The sequence below is a fragment of the Schistocerca nitens genome, chromosome 7 (assembly GCF_023898315.1).
Source record: "Schistocerca nitens isolate TAMUIC-IGC-003100 chromosome 7, iqSchNite1.1, whole genome shotgun sequence".
Classification (NCBI taxonomy): Eukaryota; Metazoa; Arthropoda; class Insecta; order Orthoptera; family Acrididae; genus Schistocerca; species Schistocerca nitens.
Genome location: NC_064620.1, coordinates 285,559,832 through 285,577,260, shown reverse-complemented (window position 1 = coordinate 285,577,260; position 17,429 = coordinate 285,559,832). Strand labels below are relative to the sequence as shown.

General features: G+C 38.5%; 1 protein-coding gene across 2 annotated transcripts in view; it reads right to left on the bottom strand.

Annotated features, from left to right (window-relative positions):
- Positions 1 to 17,429, bottom strand: part of LOC126195001 (rab3 GTPase-activating protein non-catalytic subunit) — a 190,180-nt gene that overhangs the window by 7,344 nt on the left and 165,407 nt on the right. For both annotated transcript variants that reach the window (XM_049933421.1, XM_049933422.1), the window contains exons 22-24: positions 13,961 to 14,132; positions 10,145 to 10,287; positions 6,114 to 6,266 (exon numbers count right to left, since the gene is read on the bottom strand). In XM_049933421.1, the coding sequence (XP_049789378.1) occupies positions 6,114 to 6,266; positions 10,145 to 10,287; positions 13,961 to 14,132 (468 nt within the window). The remainder of the gene's footprint in view (positions 1 to 6,113; positions 6,267 to 10,144; positions 10,288 to 13,960; positions 14,133 to 17,429) is intronic.

Genomic DNA, 17,429 nt, shown 5'->3' with positions numbered 1-17,429 from the left:
GGAGGTTTGCCTGCAAACTATTAATGAGGCTTATGGAAAGATTTAACAATAGTGCACTCGTCGTACATATATAACTGTGTATTATTGGGGGGTTGTGCAAAGTGAAAGTAAAAGACTGTAAACTGCAACTGTGCATCTGTCGGCTACATTATTTACTGTAGTCAGTGTCCAAATTACAAACCCCATTTTTCAGCCAGCGTAGCAAAGCAGTACATCAACACCGAGGACAACAACCGAAATAAATATAGCAGGTAGAACCACTACAAGACAAGCATCACATCTAAAACCTCGCATTATTATGCGCACATGTATAGAGAGGTTGTCGAGATTGATAAACACCGTAATAATTTTAACAGGTAAGATGAATGTATTAAACTGGATAAAATTTGGATGTCAGCGTTGCACCGGAAGCTTTACGATCAATTACTTTCAGTCGAGAATGTTGGTATTACCAGAGACAGTGTCATAGCCGACACCTTGTGATGGACAGCGGCGCCCTCTGTACTACCCATATAAACAGCGCTTCCTCGAGTTCTCTTTGCAGTTTGCCACTTTATCTTGGAGAATGTCTCCCGCAGTTGGAGACGAAACGTGAGAGGAGACTTTTAAACATCGACCATGGCCTATCAGCTTAGAAGTTTTAAGTGAATGGATTCAGTAGTTCAGGGGAATCTGAGTAACTGGATAGGATTCTAGGCAGTGATTAGTGACATGAAGAAGATGATGCTTTGAGAGTTGACACCACACAAGAGGAGGGATTTTTTAATTTCTGCGTACGTTTGGGATGGGACCTATTGTTTTAGTTCACAAGTTCAAATATCAGAAAACACATCAATCTGCTTGTTCTTTACCTGATAATGACAGAGAAAACAGATACACAAACTTAAGTAATGAGTCAGTATATTGCTTGATTAGGGTTCCCATTCATCCTGATTTTTCCGGACAGTCCTCATTTTTAACAAAACTCTCTTTTGGAACAGCAAAATGTTTCAGATTTTTGTTTTGCATAGTATGACTTTTTTTCTTTCTAAACTGTTCTGATACAATATTTCACTTTGGATGCTGACATTATACTTCATTCATACAAAAAATCATTCATACACAAAATTACTCACAATGTCGATTCAGATCTCCACATTATAGAATATATACTTTACCCTGAGTAACACTGTGATAATCACCACGCGCAATCCAATAATACCAAGAACATTTGCCCATTAAATTGGCTACAAGCTTGTTGCTTTGCTTTAGCCGGCTGTAACTATGATCCTCAATTGCCCTACATACACACCAGGCTAATTATGTTAATTAAAGCAAAATGTGCAGAACTAGAATCATTTGTACTATCAATATTACATGATGTTACGTTCACAAGGGTACATGAAGAGATAAATAGTTCTCCCACATTCAACTGAACATCATTCCCCTAGCAACTGCACTAGAGAGATTTGGTGAAATTTGTGAACTGCACAATTTGTTCAGGATTGTGCAATTTTATCTTATATCTTGCCAATATATTATGTTGCCTTTTATGAAATTATTTTCTGTATTTATTCATTATCAGCAATATGGCAAACAAGAGAGAGAGAGAGAGAGAGAGAATGTGTGTGTGACATACATGAATTTCATTTGTAATTATTTATGAAAAGGATAGTTGCTACTCACCAAATAACAAGAGATGCTGAGTAACAGATAGGCACAACAAAAAGACTACCAGAAACTGGGCTTTCAGCCAACAAGGCCTTCATCGAAGATATAACATACACAAACACACTCTAGCCACAACTCACACACACCTGGCTTTAGTCTCTGGCTGCTGAGGCCACACTGCAAGCAACAGTGCATAATGGGAGATACAACCAGGTAGTGGGGGTAAAGAGGAGGCTGTGACAGGGAGGGGGAGGGATAGCAGGGTAGGGATGGAGGACTACTTCACAACATGTGTCATTTGGATCTTTTCCAACACTACCAACTTTCCTGAATTCTGCAAGTGGGAACTCTCCCTGAAATATATTCTATGTCCCTGTAACCGTCCTGGCCTCAACATTTATCAGTCTTCATCACTACCCTCTAGCCCCTTCCCCATTTCCATTCCAGCACTACACAGTCCTCTATTCCACCAATGCACCCACAGTCATTTTACCTCTCTCCTTTACCACTAACCCTCCCCCACTCTCTGTCTTACCTCCTGACTGCACCTAGCTGCCAAATCCTCTCTCCACCTCGTCCCTGTAAGCTCCCACAAGCAGCATTTGACCGTCCCCCATCCCTACCCTGCTATTCCTCCCCCTCCCTGCTGCAGCCTCATCCTTACACCTCCCCCCCCCCCCTCGGTTGTGTCTCCCACCATGGGCTGCTGCTTGCAAAGTGGCCTCAGCAGCCAGAGACTGCAGTCGTGTGTGTGTGTGTGTGTGTGTGTGTGTGTGTGTGTGTGTGTGTGTGAGTTGCAGTTGTGTGGGTTCTATCTCCAATGAAGGCCTTGTTGGCTGAAAGCTCATTTTCTGACAGACTTTTTGTTGTACCTATCTGTGACTCAGCATCTCCACTATTTGACGAGTAGCATTTGTCATTTTCATAATATTATTACAGTTCATCCTGGATTTTCCATTGTTGAATTTGTCATTTTCTGTTATATTCATTGTAAAATTATGTAGTTCATGCCAAAGTATAACAGACAGCATGTGGCACAGATGCACCAGCATTACACACAAAAGAATGCTTTGAGGTGCTCTGTGAAAACCCTTGCCCAAAGTGCAAGTGATGGAGAAGGCAGATGTCCTAAGAAGAACACTGTTTCCCACTGGAGAGACCAAACTGTGAAAGGCGTACGACTGATAGAGGGAACTTGTTGCCAGCCAGCTTTCTGCACTGCGAAAACAAATTATTTCAGTAAACCTGTGTCTCTGTGAAAAACATAAAAAGGAAACTATCCTTTCTGCAGGTGTGTGTCTGCCATGAAGCCACCCAGGGAGTCCTCGAGGGAGCAGGCTTGTTTGCAACATGCCAAAGCTGCCATCCTGAGGGACAAAACTGTGAGACTGCCTGTTGGATGCATGTTTGTGAAAGACTGAACATTTTTCAGCACAAAGTTGGCACCCTGGAACAAGGTATCAAAAGGAGGAGAACTGCCCAGGAGGAATGATCCATTGGCTGTCACTGATATATCGGCAGCCAATGATGAAACGTGATGACAAAATTTCAACAATCAAAAAGTGCAAGAGGAGGGAGACTGGGATCAAAACCAGACAACCAGAGTGTGGAGAGACCCTTTCAGCACAGTGATGAGATTCCGTGATCAAATTCCATGGAGTTTCTGGGTGGAGATACTCAGTGATGAGTGAGACTTCATTATGATTCTTTTAAGAATCTTCATATTAGAGTTTCATCTCAAGACCTGGTAGTCAGGACTTTGTCTGCACTTGCCATTGGTGCTGATCTGGTATTGTGATGACTCCAGTGTACTCCATGTTTTTCTGAACCCCTTTTCATTCTTTGTTGGATTTCATTCCAGTCTGCTGCTTATTCTCGAGAGCATCTGATTTTGCTTTCTTTTCCGAAGGGTGTGTTCCGTCTCTCACCTGATGCTGCCTTTGCAGTCTGATTCCAGTACTGATCTGAATTTAGACTCCGCTGCCGACAAGCCATCCAACTTGAATCTGATTCCTTGCGTGCCAGCTCCACAATCCAGCCATAAGCAACCCCCATGTTGGTGTGCCGATCTCTCGTAACCATATTACCTGAATGGCGGACATGCTGGCCAAATAGCTCTCACCAATGTTCTGTGGTGCTCATCCTCTTGACTTGCATAATGAGAACAGGGCATGCAACTGTCAATAGCTGTCAATCATCTGTCTTGCACTATCCGCACACAGAGATGAAAGACATCACAACAACCCAAGACACATGCTGCTCAGATAGACGCCTGTCGACAGCCAACTATAGACCATGGGGGTGAAACTAATAGGGACTTCCAATAACACAACCTAGGTTCGCTGCTAGTTTATCAATCCATAACTTTGCTTTGTTATTGGCTGATTTTTAGTCTTCCATGTTTGTTTTTGTTTTGTAGTTAACAGACATCCATTTCATCAGATTGTGTTTCTGATTAAGACTTCTCATGTGTACTGCCCTCTTTGAATGCATTGTAAATATGGTGTTCATATTTTGAATGGGGTCTGCTTACATCCGTAATATGGGGTGGGGTAAATGATTCCATATTTGTTTTGTTTCATATAAAACAGAAGTTATTTTCATTGCATGGTGTTCTATGGATCCATGTGTACCTGTTATTGCTTACGAATCTGTACATGACAAGCTCAATTTAAATGCATTGTAAGTATACTGCTTTTATTCTATTATATTTTTGTTTGCATCCATTTCCCGCATTTAATGGACAACTTAACCTTAGCTGGATTTGGCAATATTGGCATTCAACTTCATTACATCTTGTCATGGAATGAGTATTTAATTCTCCTTTGAATGGTGTTGCTCCCACAAAGGGAAGTGGATTGTAGAGTATGGATGTATGTGTAGGTGAGCAAACTTTGTAGTTTTGGTGACTAGAGCATTCTTCCTTGCAAATGCTAAAAATGTAACAGTAGTTACACAAATGTTTGTGCAAATTATTAACAGGTACTACAAAAAGTAAGATTTTAGCATAAATGAATGAAGATTTTCGTGCCCCAAATTAAATGTGAGAATAAGAAAAACTAATGGGAGCAAAAATTACGCAGAATACGAGCATATATTACAATGCATTTAAATCTAGCAGTTCACACATGGATTCATAAGCAGTAATAAACAGATATCAGTGTACAGAATACCACGAGACAAACATAGCTTTTATTTCTTGTGAAACAAAAACAAAAATGGTGTCAATTACTCCACCCAATATTACAGACAACAGCAAAACTTAAGCAGAATATGGGCAACATATTTACAATGGAATTCAAAGAGAACATACACACAAGGAGGTCATAGACAAGAACATACTTTCGACAGCCACAAGACTGATATTCCAATATTGGGTTTTATAAATAAATATACTTTACCACCAGTCTATCAGACCCACCCACAACATATGAATCAAAAATATTATCACATAGTGATAGAAAATATAGGCTAGAATAAAGGCAATATTATGAAAAGAATACTCGCTACTCACCATACAGTGGACATACAGAGTCACAGATTTCCACAACAAAAAGACTGTCAAACAGGCCTTCATCCAGAATTAGACAACATACATACATGCAAACGCAGCTCACACTCACATGGCCAGTCTCTGGTCGCTGAGGCCAGATTGTGAGCAGTTGTGTACGATGGGGGAAGCAAATTGGGTGGTGGGCGTAAAGAAGAGGTTGGGGCGGCAAAGGGAGGGAGGGATAGTAGGGTAGGGCAGGGGGTGGGTAAAGTGCTGCTTGTGGGAGTGTACAGGGACAAGTTGGGGAGAGGGTAGGGTAGCTAGATGCAGTCTGGAGGTTAGATGAAGGGCAAGAAGGGCAGGGAAAGTGGAGGGGGGGGGGGGTTGGAAAAGGAGAGAAGTAAAACAGTTATGGGTGCGTTTTTGGAACAGAGGGCTGTGTAGTGCTAGAATAGGAACAGGGAAGGGGACAGGTTGGTAAAGGACAATGACTAACGAAGGTACAGGTCATGAAGGTTACAGGAATTTAGGATATATTGTAAGCTTTCTTTGACAGTCTTTCTGTTGTGACTATCTGCGACTCAGCATTGCCGCTATATGATGAGTACCAACACTCCGACTGAGACATGTTATATGTAACTGAAAAGCCAGAGCCTCAGAACACACTTCTGTGCCATGCCTGTCCAGTCTAAGCAACCTGAGACCCTGTATTTAACAATGTTTCTCGTTGTTTTAATAAATTCTTTTGATTTTGCTACCTGTGTTCACCTGTAAGTCACTTCAATGCTTTGCACACATCCAGTGAAGTGGTGACTTTTGATTTATTTAATTTTTATCAGGACTGGAACCCAGCAAACAAGAAACAGTTTTTCCCATATATCACTGCTCAACATTTCTATTACCACATTTTAGCATTTAGTACCCAACATGGGGCTTGATATTATGTGAGTTACCAAAATAATATACTCACCAAACTGTCCAACCAAATAGATAATGAAGGGCTTATACGGGACAGACGATCACAAAAGTTTTCTGATGATGTTAGAAGCTTCCTTAGTCGTTGTCCTACAATTAGCAGCAACTGCGATGCTAACTTTTCCACATCATTCACAGCAGGCAATATCTAAGAATGAAAAAATTGCATTTAATCTTATACTGACGTTAATCTGTTTCTCTACATATTAAAAAGAACTTAATAATCTATTCTTGAAGTGACTGAATGACTATACCTTTCATAGCAAATTTTTGGATTATGGTTTATCATGAACACATGTTTTATATAATACAGGCCACATGCATGTTGCTAACAAAATTGTCAAAAGTATCTTTTGCCTATAATACTTGGTGTGACAGTAACCACATGTATATGCATACAAATGTGAGCTCAAAATGTAAGAAAAAAAAAAAAAAAGTGTAAGTCTCAATCATGTGATGGCCAACAGTTGAAATTGTGATGGCATCAACTGAAACATTCTGAAATTTTTAGTAGAACTTTAAGTATATTGTCCGAGTGTCATTCATCTTCTCAGTTGCCTGTTCTTTTTCTTATCTCAGGCTTTTTACTAGCGTTTCTCCTGCATGTACTACCTAATTTTCAATACATTACCTGTGCAGGCACATTGTGCCTCTCTTAATATATTTAAAAGTAAGACTAAAAAATGGCTGAAAGACAAAGCTTTTTACAGTGTTAAAGAATTTGAAAACTCTTCAAAAATAGACCTGACTTACGAAACAACTTGCAACTCTGTTTGAACCTCTTCCTAAGCTTTTTTTGTCTCTGGAGTTCCACATTTAATTGTTAAACATGTGGAGAAATCCTTATGTATGAAATGTATTTTTTTATTATGCACATTCTTTAAAATGCACACTTTAGTTATGTGGGATATCTTTATGTATCAAATGTATTCCTTTATTATGTATGTTCTTTAAAATGTATACTTTAGCTTTGTGTGATACCTCACAATAGTTATATTTCTTAATATGTAAATTGTACATTGCTCATGACGACATCGATTGCATGTAAATGCTTAAAGATGGATAAATAAATAAATAAATAAATTACAAAAACAGAAGACTTTAAGCACAGAATCATAGTTTTCTTTAAATTATCATCAGTCAAGTGGCTCAAATAAAATTAACTGAAAAATCACAGAAACAGACAGTTCACTGTCACTGAAGTGCCACTAACAAAACATGAATTTAAATATGAGAAAAAAATTATTTAAACACTAATGCAGTCTTTTAAAATGTTATGGATATGTTTTGTCTCTTGTAATTCACTACCTTTGTGAAGCAATGAGCAATAACGGGGCTATCTACTGTTACCTAAAAATTAGGCGCATTTCCTTCACAATTGAAAGCCTTTACAATTTTCTCTTTACTTTTATTTGAATGCTGCTGGGATTAAGCTTTGCCATCTGAGCCCATTCCAACTTCCAATTTCAGTCTACATTTTTTGTTTTTGTTTTTAAGGTCTTTCCTCGTTTCAATGATGTAACATATCTCTAATACCTCACTGGTTTATATTCAGAAGTACTGGAGATATCCAGAAACTGAGTGGGAGTGACAATACAGAAAAACAAACTAACCACATTCCACTTCCTATGTGTTACAAAAATCTTCTGTGAAGACTGATGTGATCTTTGATTTCTTTTAGTTATGTATCAAGCTCTTGAACTATGAATGCGAATTACTAATGCCACCGTTGCAGCTGCAATGGACATGTTTGTCACTGACTGACACTTTAACTGCAGAAAAGCTTTGAAGCTTGAACTTTAACATTAAGTTGTCTAAGGGAATAGAGGTACATACTCAAGGTATCATAGAAAGTTACCACATAAAAAAAATGAATCACTCTCCCACATTGCCTTTGCTTTTGTTGTGTCTGTCTTGACACTTGGCCTCTTCTTTTTTATTATTTTGAATTTTGAACAACTCTGTTAGCTAATCTTTGTTTCTGTTCTGTTTGACATAATAAAGAGTCCTTTGCTAAAATTACAACAGAAACTAAATTTATTTTTATACTTCTCATTTTTCAATTGTTTAGTCGCACATTACATATTTTGTTCAGCTAAATTACAATGTAATTTGGATCTTTAATGTTCTTCAGACATAGTTATGCATTCTACAAAGTATTACACACAGCTCTAGCAATACAAACCATGACTAATGTCCAAAACCCCACCAGTGTGGTGTCACTGCCAATAAATATACTTCAACTTAACATCACATCAGGCTATTCTGAGACTGTTTACTGATTAGATACTGGTATATAAAATTACAATCTGGAAAACTTCATTTATAATCATAACCAAAACGAATCACCACATAATAAGTCTTTTTCTGAGAAGGCTCCATCTATATACCACAAAAACTGAGATAATTTCAGAAACAGCAGCAAAAAGTCAACCGTAAACTTTCATGAAAGACAGCAGGTTTATAATCCTCAAACACAGTTGTAAGTCACCAATGAATTGCAGACAATGGCTGTGAGCAGATGTTGATTTAAATCGATGGGAAAGGTTGATTCAAACCCCGGTCTCCTGCTTACTTGGCAGATGCACTTTTCCTACTGATTTCAATACTGTAAAACCCCACTTTTATGTTCCCAGAATTAATGTTTTCCCTCTGTTTACAATTTTTTTTAATTGCTCGTGTCAAATTTCTTATGGCTACAATGTTAATTCAGACTCAATTTTGAGTTATTGTATTTATAATTTTCACAACATTTAGCCTTATGAAAAAATGTTAATTCCTTAACACCAGGGCACTCTATTCAGTGGACATGAACTGGTAAATGGGTAAAAGTTGGAACAATTTGTGCCTTATCTCCTGTCACTGCCAAACTCTATCTGGCACGGTGGCTGATGGGAGTAACTAGGTTTGTTCGAATAAAGACATCATGGCCAATCACAACCATTTCCAAACTTTCTCTGTTTTGACTGCGTAACTTTGTGATTGTTGTGAGTGTTATGACACCTTTGTTGATCCATATTTAGTGTGTTTCGTTGTTTGGCCACATGTAGTGATAGTTGATACCTTTGCTGACTTTGTGTTACTCAAATGTTTTTGGTTTTAACACAGCACCAATTACATATTTTTTTCATGCTTAGCATGACATGTTTCGAGAATTTATTCTCACTGTCAAGTGCAATACTTACATATGTATTTTTTGCAATGTTTCACAAATAAACAATATGAGTGATAGTTTGCATATGTGCGGTTTTCCACATAACTGAGGAAGCACAGCACCTGATAACCTCAAAGAGACAACTACAGTGCAAGAGATGCAGAACAACACATATGCAAACACCGCACAAAACACTTACATAAATATTTGCACTTGAGAACTTGGAAAAATTCTTGAAATGCACCGTTCTAAGCATGAAAAAATATGTAAGTGGTGCAGAATTCCATTATTTAAATAATGGATAACAGCTGCATGCTTCCCAAAAACACTGATAATGATGTATGAAATTAAGTAAAATGTTTCAACTTCCCAGACAGATACCAGTTCCAGTTACACCAGCAGTTTATATTTCACAATAAACCTTTATTAGGTAATAAACCTCTATTAGATAATAACTAAGTCCCTGACAAGTATTTTGATGGCTATTATGTACATATATCATACATAAAGTGCAAAAATGCAAAGGAATATTCTGTATGCAACTTTTCCCACATTATACACCATCTTTTTAAAGTCCCTTGGAAAAGTGTAACAGTGGAGTTTCACTGTAGCCAGCAGGAGACCCAGCTTCAAATCCCAGTCCAGCACAAATTTCCAGCTTTCATCTTTGATTTAAATCAATCCCCACTCGCAGCCAAAGTAGTTCCCAGCTTCGGACATGTCCAAAAGAACAGACATCACATATAAATATATATAATTGTAAGCATTTAAAAATTCAATGCTGCTCAGTATTACACTTTTTCATTATTGGAAGAAAATTCATCAATACTGTTCATCCTGGCTCCAGTGCTACCTTGCCGAGCGGTACTTACTTCTTCTGCCAGTCTGTCATAGCCACTGGCATAAAGTTCACATACTTGATGTCTCCTTAAGTCATCACTATATACACCCCAGACAGAAGCAAGATAATAGCATTTACTCATCCACTGCACAGCAACTGTGGTATCAAGCTGTACTCCCTGTAATTGATAACAATTAATTATTACTAAGTTTCAGGACCTCATTTCATACATTCATATGTAAATAAATAAATAAATTTATAAATTAATATCTCCTAAATCTTTGTGCATATAAAGGCAATAAAAATAGCACACAATAAATCATTACATTCTTATTTCTTGATTACACATGTTAATGTATGCTAATTTCTCTAATGGTTATTAAAGAAACAAAATGTTTAATTGGTGAATTTTTGGGGGTGAAATACTGATTGGAGTTATGGATCCACAAAATGTTTTGTTTTAAGGTTTCATTCCAGTTGCTTTGTATGATGCCCAGTGCAAATTTTATGATTACAACGGATTGTGCCCTGCATGGTTGGGGTAAAATATCTGCGCAGCTTACAGGAAAGAATATGATATGCTTCAACCAAGTTTCATTAAAGAGCACACATTAGAGTAAATTATGGAACATAGTGACAAATTTATTAAATGTACTTGATAATTACTTAACACTGATGTTTACTTACTACAATTAGTGAGTGGGTTCATGATATACTATTGCAGGATTAGTTATGAGCAATACGGAGGGTAGGGGTGGGGAGGACTAAGGTTTGGGTGGGGGGAGTACAGAAGTTTACCATCCATCCTAATATAGCCCCCTATAGCTTTTCCTGTCTCTCCAGAAAAAAATGGGCAAAAATGGGCAATATTTTCAGGACATGCAAGAAGTTGAAACAAAAATAACTGGAAAATACATTTGCAAAACCTCACACTTTGACCTAACTGATGTTTCCACACAAATTATGGCTAGGCAGAACATGACATTTACCCACAGAAAAAAATTCTATTTATTTTTGGGTGCCTACTTGTATTCCTCAAGCTGACAAAAATGGCTCTGTGAAAACTTACGTGTCCACAAAGTTTAGTTCAACTCTCAGCAGATGATCTACAGTATTTAGTCTTAAGCTTGATCATGCAAACAGGAATCACAGACTGGACTGGTGACTTTCTAAGTAGCTAACACATAAGACCATACACGACTAATCCATATCTTTTGGAAAGAACCTAACTCTATACAGCATGACGGCATTCAGGATTCTAGTGCACCAGTGGCTCTGAAAAGCATACCGTTTAGAAGGAAATGTTTAAAATCTCTCACCTTAAACCACTGTGGCCACAGACATTGAAAGAAAGGTGAGAGAGAAGACGTATTATAGTTACAACCAAACTGTCTATGACATTCATAATAATAGGCAAACAGAAATATCTGCTTACCAAAAGGCAGCAGATGAAACATGTAGAAAGACTCAAAACTGCTACTTTTCAAAACTAAAGGCTCCTGTTACCGGAAAATTCGCCCGGAACTCTTGGCCAAGCTCACTTACTGGGCAATATGAGAAAGGAAAAATGTATTGTTGGTAATGGATGAGATTTGAAAAGATGAAGCAGTAAGTAAAAGAGGAGAGAAAATACACTATAAACAAGTCAAAAAAGGAACAACCAAGTTCTTTAAAAATGGTTGAGGGAGGAAAAAATATAATAAAATGAAATCCAAGGAAAAGAAACATCAGAAGAAAAGACAGAAAGACTAGAAAAAATATCTGAATCTGAGACCAAGTGATTTTTGTAGAACAAATACCCACCTGAGAATAAGTGAGGAACAGATACTGGAAGGGAGAACAAATATCAAGGTCATAACTAGCCTTGCATAGTGTGCTCTGCAACAGGGTTCTGCCCTAGTACTCCTCCAGACTGTCAGTGAGATTTTCCCCCATGCATTGCCATGGCACTGTTCTCCACCTTCTTAACCTAAGCATTACTTTTAAAAAAGCTCTCCATTTACAAAGTCTCTGACTAAACCACATTAATGAGTGTATGGATGTACATATGTATGGACAACAACAGCCTGTGTGGCCCAAGTAGTAAACTAAGCATTTTGCAGAACCTGCAGTAAAACATTTTTTGATAGTTGCCATGCAAATATGGGTGTGGAGGGAATACGCTTTCTTTTTGCACATAGCTGATATATCAAAGTAGTTGCTACACAGGTGGCTTTTCTTTTGATGGAATGGACCTTGTGTAGGTAGCAGTAGTCTCACAAGGAGAAGAACAATAAAGCAAGAAAATGTTTTCAGAAGGAGAGTGCAGTCAGGTCAGTACACTGTGGAGATTTAACACATTGTGTTCGGTCATTAAGTGATGAGTGCTGCTGAGTAAATACTTTAGTTAAAGCTAGTTTGAATAATGTATTACTTGCAAATCAGCAAGATAAATACTGAGCAATCTAGAATGACATATCTATGAAGATTCATGGCAATAATGGAAATTGCTGAATGGAAAACTGTGTAAAATAAGGGAACCGCAACCACTAACCTACAGCAGACTGATATGTGGACACACATAACAGAAAACAGTGTTCACTAGCTTTTGAGCTCTGTCTCTTTTTCTGTTAGAAATTACACGCATTCACCCCCCCCCCCCCTCCCCCCTTTCTACACAGACACACTTGTGTGACTATACTGGGCTGGCTATACACACACTGCTGGAACTGGATAGTGGGTAGAGCATGATAGAGATGGGTAGCAGGAGGAGGGATTGGGGAGGGATGGTAAGCAGCTCAGAGAGAGGCACCTGGTGTGCAGGATATGAACAGGGAATGGGGAAGGGGGGGCAAGCAGCAGGTACAGGGGAAAAGAATGTGACACATGGGCACTGGAGCTGGTGAGATCACGAAGGGCTCAATAATGATTATGTGAAGGTGTGAAATGGGAGGGAGTGATAGGACAAAGGAAGGGGACACTATTGGGTAGAGGGTGTGGGTCCGGTGGGTTTGCGGAGACTGAGGCTAGGAGGAACACGGAACTGAAGGCTGTGTTGCATGAGTAACTCCCATCTGCGTAATCAAGAAAAGCTGATGCTGGGGAGAAGTACTCAGATGGCATGGATTGTGAAGAAGCCACTGAACTCGAACATCCTGTGTCCAGCTGTGAATTGTGCCACTTGATGGCCAACACCGTTTCGATTTGGATTGATAAAACACACTGGTGGACAGAGTATTGTAACCTACACTGTTACGTTGCATGATTATTGAAGACAAATAGACTGGCAGGTGACTTATACCTTTAACTATTATGTCTCTTTTGCTTGCTTCTTTCTCTCATCCAAATAAGTTAATTTTCTTTATTATCCTCTCTGTCTTTATTTCTGTCTATAGTCTGCTTTACCTCTTTTACATTGGTTCTTTTTCTGGTGGTGGTTAGTGTTTAACGTCTCGTCGACAACGAGGTCATTAGAGACGGAGCGCAAGCTCGGGTTAGGGAAGGATTGGGAAGGATATCGGCCGTGCCCTTTTTTAAAGGAACCATCCCGGCATTTGCCTGAAACGATTTAGGGAAATCACGGAAAACCTAAATCAGGATGGTCGGAGACGGGATTGAACCGTCGTCCTCCCGAATGCGAGTCCAGTGTGGGTTCTTTTTCTGCTCATTTCTTTTTTGATAAAGTACAGCTATTTTACAGGCAAAAAATTGAATGCAAAAACGGATTCATGATACTGTCAAAAGGACTTCTGAAGGACCCAGAAGACAAAAACATTCTCTCTTGGATTCTTTGAATAGGCAATGTACAAAGTGATATTGAGTAGACTGGCTATAATTTTTAGAAAATCTTTGGTTTCTAAAATTAAACTTGCCTTGGATGAAGTGGCATCTTCCAGTCCATCAACAGGCCGTATCATCTGCATAGCAGCTGAAATGACTCGCAGGAGGAACTGTGTACGGCTGTTCAGTAACTTTGGATTAGGTGAGTGCCCAGGTAGTTGGGGGTTTGAGCTCATATCTGTAAACATTGCTGCCTGGCACTGCAAGATACAGAAAGTTAAAAAAATTGGCATATTTTAGATAATTATGTATGTATCCAGAAGTATTCTAAGTTCTGTTCAAGACAAATCTCAAAATAAAAATTAAGTACAAGGCAAAATATAGAACTCATTCCTACATAACTCTACCCTTGGCTTGATTTCAGCAGTTTTCCATAGACCACACTAATCCCTGTAGTAATAGCTATACAGTAAAGCTTCATTTATATGTTTTTCACTTATACATTTTTTTTCTTATACTTTTTCTTCAGTCCTGGAGAAATGCCCTCAATGTACGCAAGTTATGACATGCAGTTTGAGAAGGGGCTTGTAGGGATAGGATTGGTAAGCTCTGAAGCTCCGTGTACTAACATCGCACTGCAGACAGAGAGGTGTAGTTGCAGTTGAAGTTGCCTGTGGTGCATTGTCAACTAGAAAATCACATTGTAGGGAGTGCTTGAAGCCATCTAAAGTTTAATTTTTAATGTGGCAGACTTGAGATTGTTTTACTGGCAGATATATAACAACAGAGTCATCCAAAAACCAGTTGTTTTGCATATACTGTTCAGTATAAAAAAGTATACAGTATGAAACTTACAGTTAGGTGGTGGCAATAGCTATACGAAAAGTTAGTACTAGGTGTAGCAGTCATTTTTTTTTTTCTGAAGTTACACAAACTCTGGTGAGTCAGCATTAGGGTGCAACTGAACAAGTATTGTTGCATGTCATTAATGTATCCCAAAGCACATCACAGCACATCATTAGTTTATCTGTATTCAGTGAAGTAACACACATATTAAATGCGACTACTTCATGAAGTCTACTGTATAGGCTACTGTACCATAATTACTGTATTTCTGATTATGGTGACAAATGAATATTATAAGGGAAAGAAAGAAGAAAAGCATTATGATTGCTGAAAAACTATGACTTTTCAGTGCAGTGAAACAGCTGTCTGCAAATAAGGTGTTTTGCTCGCTTGTGCCCACCACACTCATTCACGGCTTGCCAGAGAACGAATGCTCGAAGTGGGCAGACTACGGTTAAATGAAGTGCTGTGGGGTGGGGAGGGCAGAGGCAGCTTGCTCTAGTGCTGCGGTTGAAACTGTTATAGTGGCAGCTCTGCCTGTCTGTGGGCCAGTGCCATTTCTGACATACTCCCTCCAGCTGATGGAACTACTCACATCACATTAGTTATGCTGTAGATGTATATTTCAGGGTAGTAATGTCTAATAGTGAAACTGTTATGATCCACTAGAGAAAACAGTGTGCTTTATGCAATATCAAATATTTGGAAACAATTTCCAGTTTCACAAGAAAACTATGTAACTACCAATTTTTGTTGGTCTCATAATGAAAATTTCAATTACTGTTTTATATAACACCTTCTGCTTTATTGATTCAAATGTATGTTAGTGAACTTGATTGCCAAACAAATTAGAAATCTAGCAATAGCAAAATAGCCTCCAAATTATTCCCTGTTGGTGAAATTACAATGAAACGACTCATTTCAGCTAAGTTTGCTTCATCCATCTGAGATAATTTTCTGAACTGCACTGAAATTTCTTTCACTGTTCAAATTTGAGGCTGGAACACAAAACATTCTTCTCGCTGAATTTGAGAGGTATGGGAAACACTACAGTTACGATTTCACCTTTCAAGACGATCTCCATCGTCACAACTACCCATTCAGGTTGGGTACAAGTCAACTTCGTCACTAGATTGAGTGTGACGCGTACCACAATCTAGTCACTCTGAAAACAGATACTTCATTTTCTCGGCTGCTGAGTGTAGCTGACAGTCTCTCAACAGTTATAAATAAATATCTACAGATACAACAAAAGCAGGGTAAGATGTTACATCCACGTTATAATTTTATTTTAGCTTATCAGAAACCGATATTTCATCGCACATTTGACGCTCAGTATTTAATGTCTCATCTCTATCAGATAAAGACATAATTTTCTGTAATCGGAGGGATGACCACAGAATCGTTACTATCCTGTGCAGTGTCGGAATTTACACCTTCTTATCTGTGAGACAAAGACAACAATGTTTCAGCGATTGTAGAATCTACAGTTAATAGATGGTGATATGGCCATTTTACTGTGCTGCCAAAATGCTGGTAACCGAAATACCCTGAATTTTGCAATTAAGCGCAGTTTTCATTTGCTAAACATTAGGTGTGTCTACAGTAATTTAAATGTGTGTACCTATGTATCTTCAGGCTCTGTGTTACAAAGACTTTTCAGTTTGTGCATCCATAACAAAACAAACTGAATTGTTGGAAACTTGTCACCTTCCAGCATTCTCATCGCATCTTTGAAAGGCTCTACAAATGTCATGGGTTCTTTTGCAATGTTCTTGTCGTAACCAGTACGTTTTTCAGAGATGCTTCTCTCTGGAAGCAGTTCCAGGATTTTGTTGTACTGCCTTACTACACACAGTAGCATTCTAAACAAGCTGTCCCACTTACACTCTGTTTCTTGCTTCAATTTTGTCTGCACTGAATTCACTTCACCAGTTTTCTCCACAATAGGGACACTGTCTTTATCAGAATAAGTCATGGGATAAACCACTCCACACTCATTTATCAAATCCAACTTGTGTTTCAGGACTGTGTTCAAAATGTGTAATGCATGCATAGTGCTGAATGGATTGCAGTGGGTTCCATATATTAGTGCCTCGGTCAGTGGCAAATGAAATTTTATTAAAATGCTAGGGATTTACTCTCAAAAATTTGAATAATGTTTCCTCAATGTAGTTCTTAATAAATTTGTCATATTTTTTTTTTTTTTTCTTTTCAGAAAAGTGAGTTGTCACCAATACCATATTTCGCAGTACTTCATCTTGATAATCAAAGTGCACAGTACTAGATAGGTAACACATGTCCCCATATGTATCGGTCCACATTTCTGCTGTACATCCTCATGCATTCACGTCTATTTCCTGTATAAAGCTGGGCATCATACTCACTCGAATTTCATCAGCTTGTCTTTCAGTGTTTCATACTACCATCATAAGATGAGGCAAAATTTTGGAAACATCTACATGTCCCAGTTCTGAACTGGCACTTACAACCTCCTGACATAAAGCGAGAAATCCTACACCTAATGTTAATGCAAATGGATGAAGGTCTCGGGCATACATTTCTACGCACCTTTTCAATTATTGTAGCTTTCACTGAAACTACTAATGCTTCAGAACATACACTTTATCATGCTCTGTAGACATGTGCCTTCAGATGTGTAGTGGCAGATCTCTAAGACAGGAGAAGAGAGCACTTGCTACAGTACATGT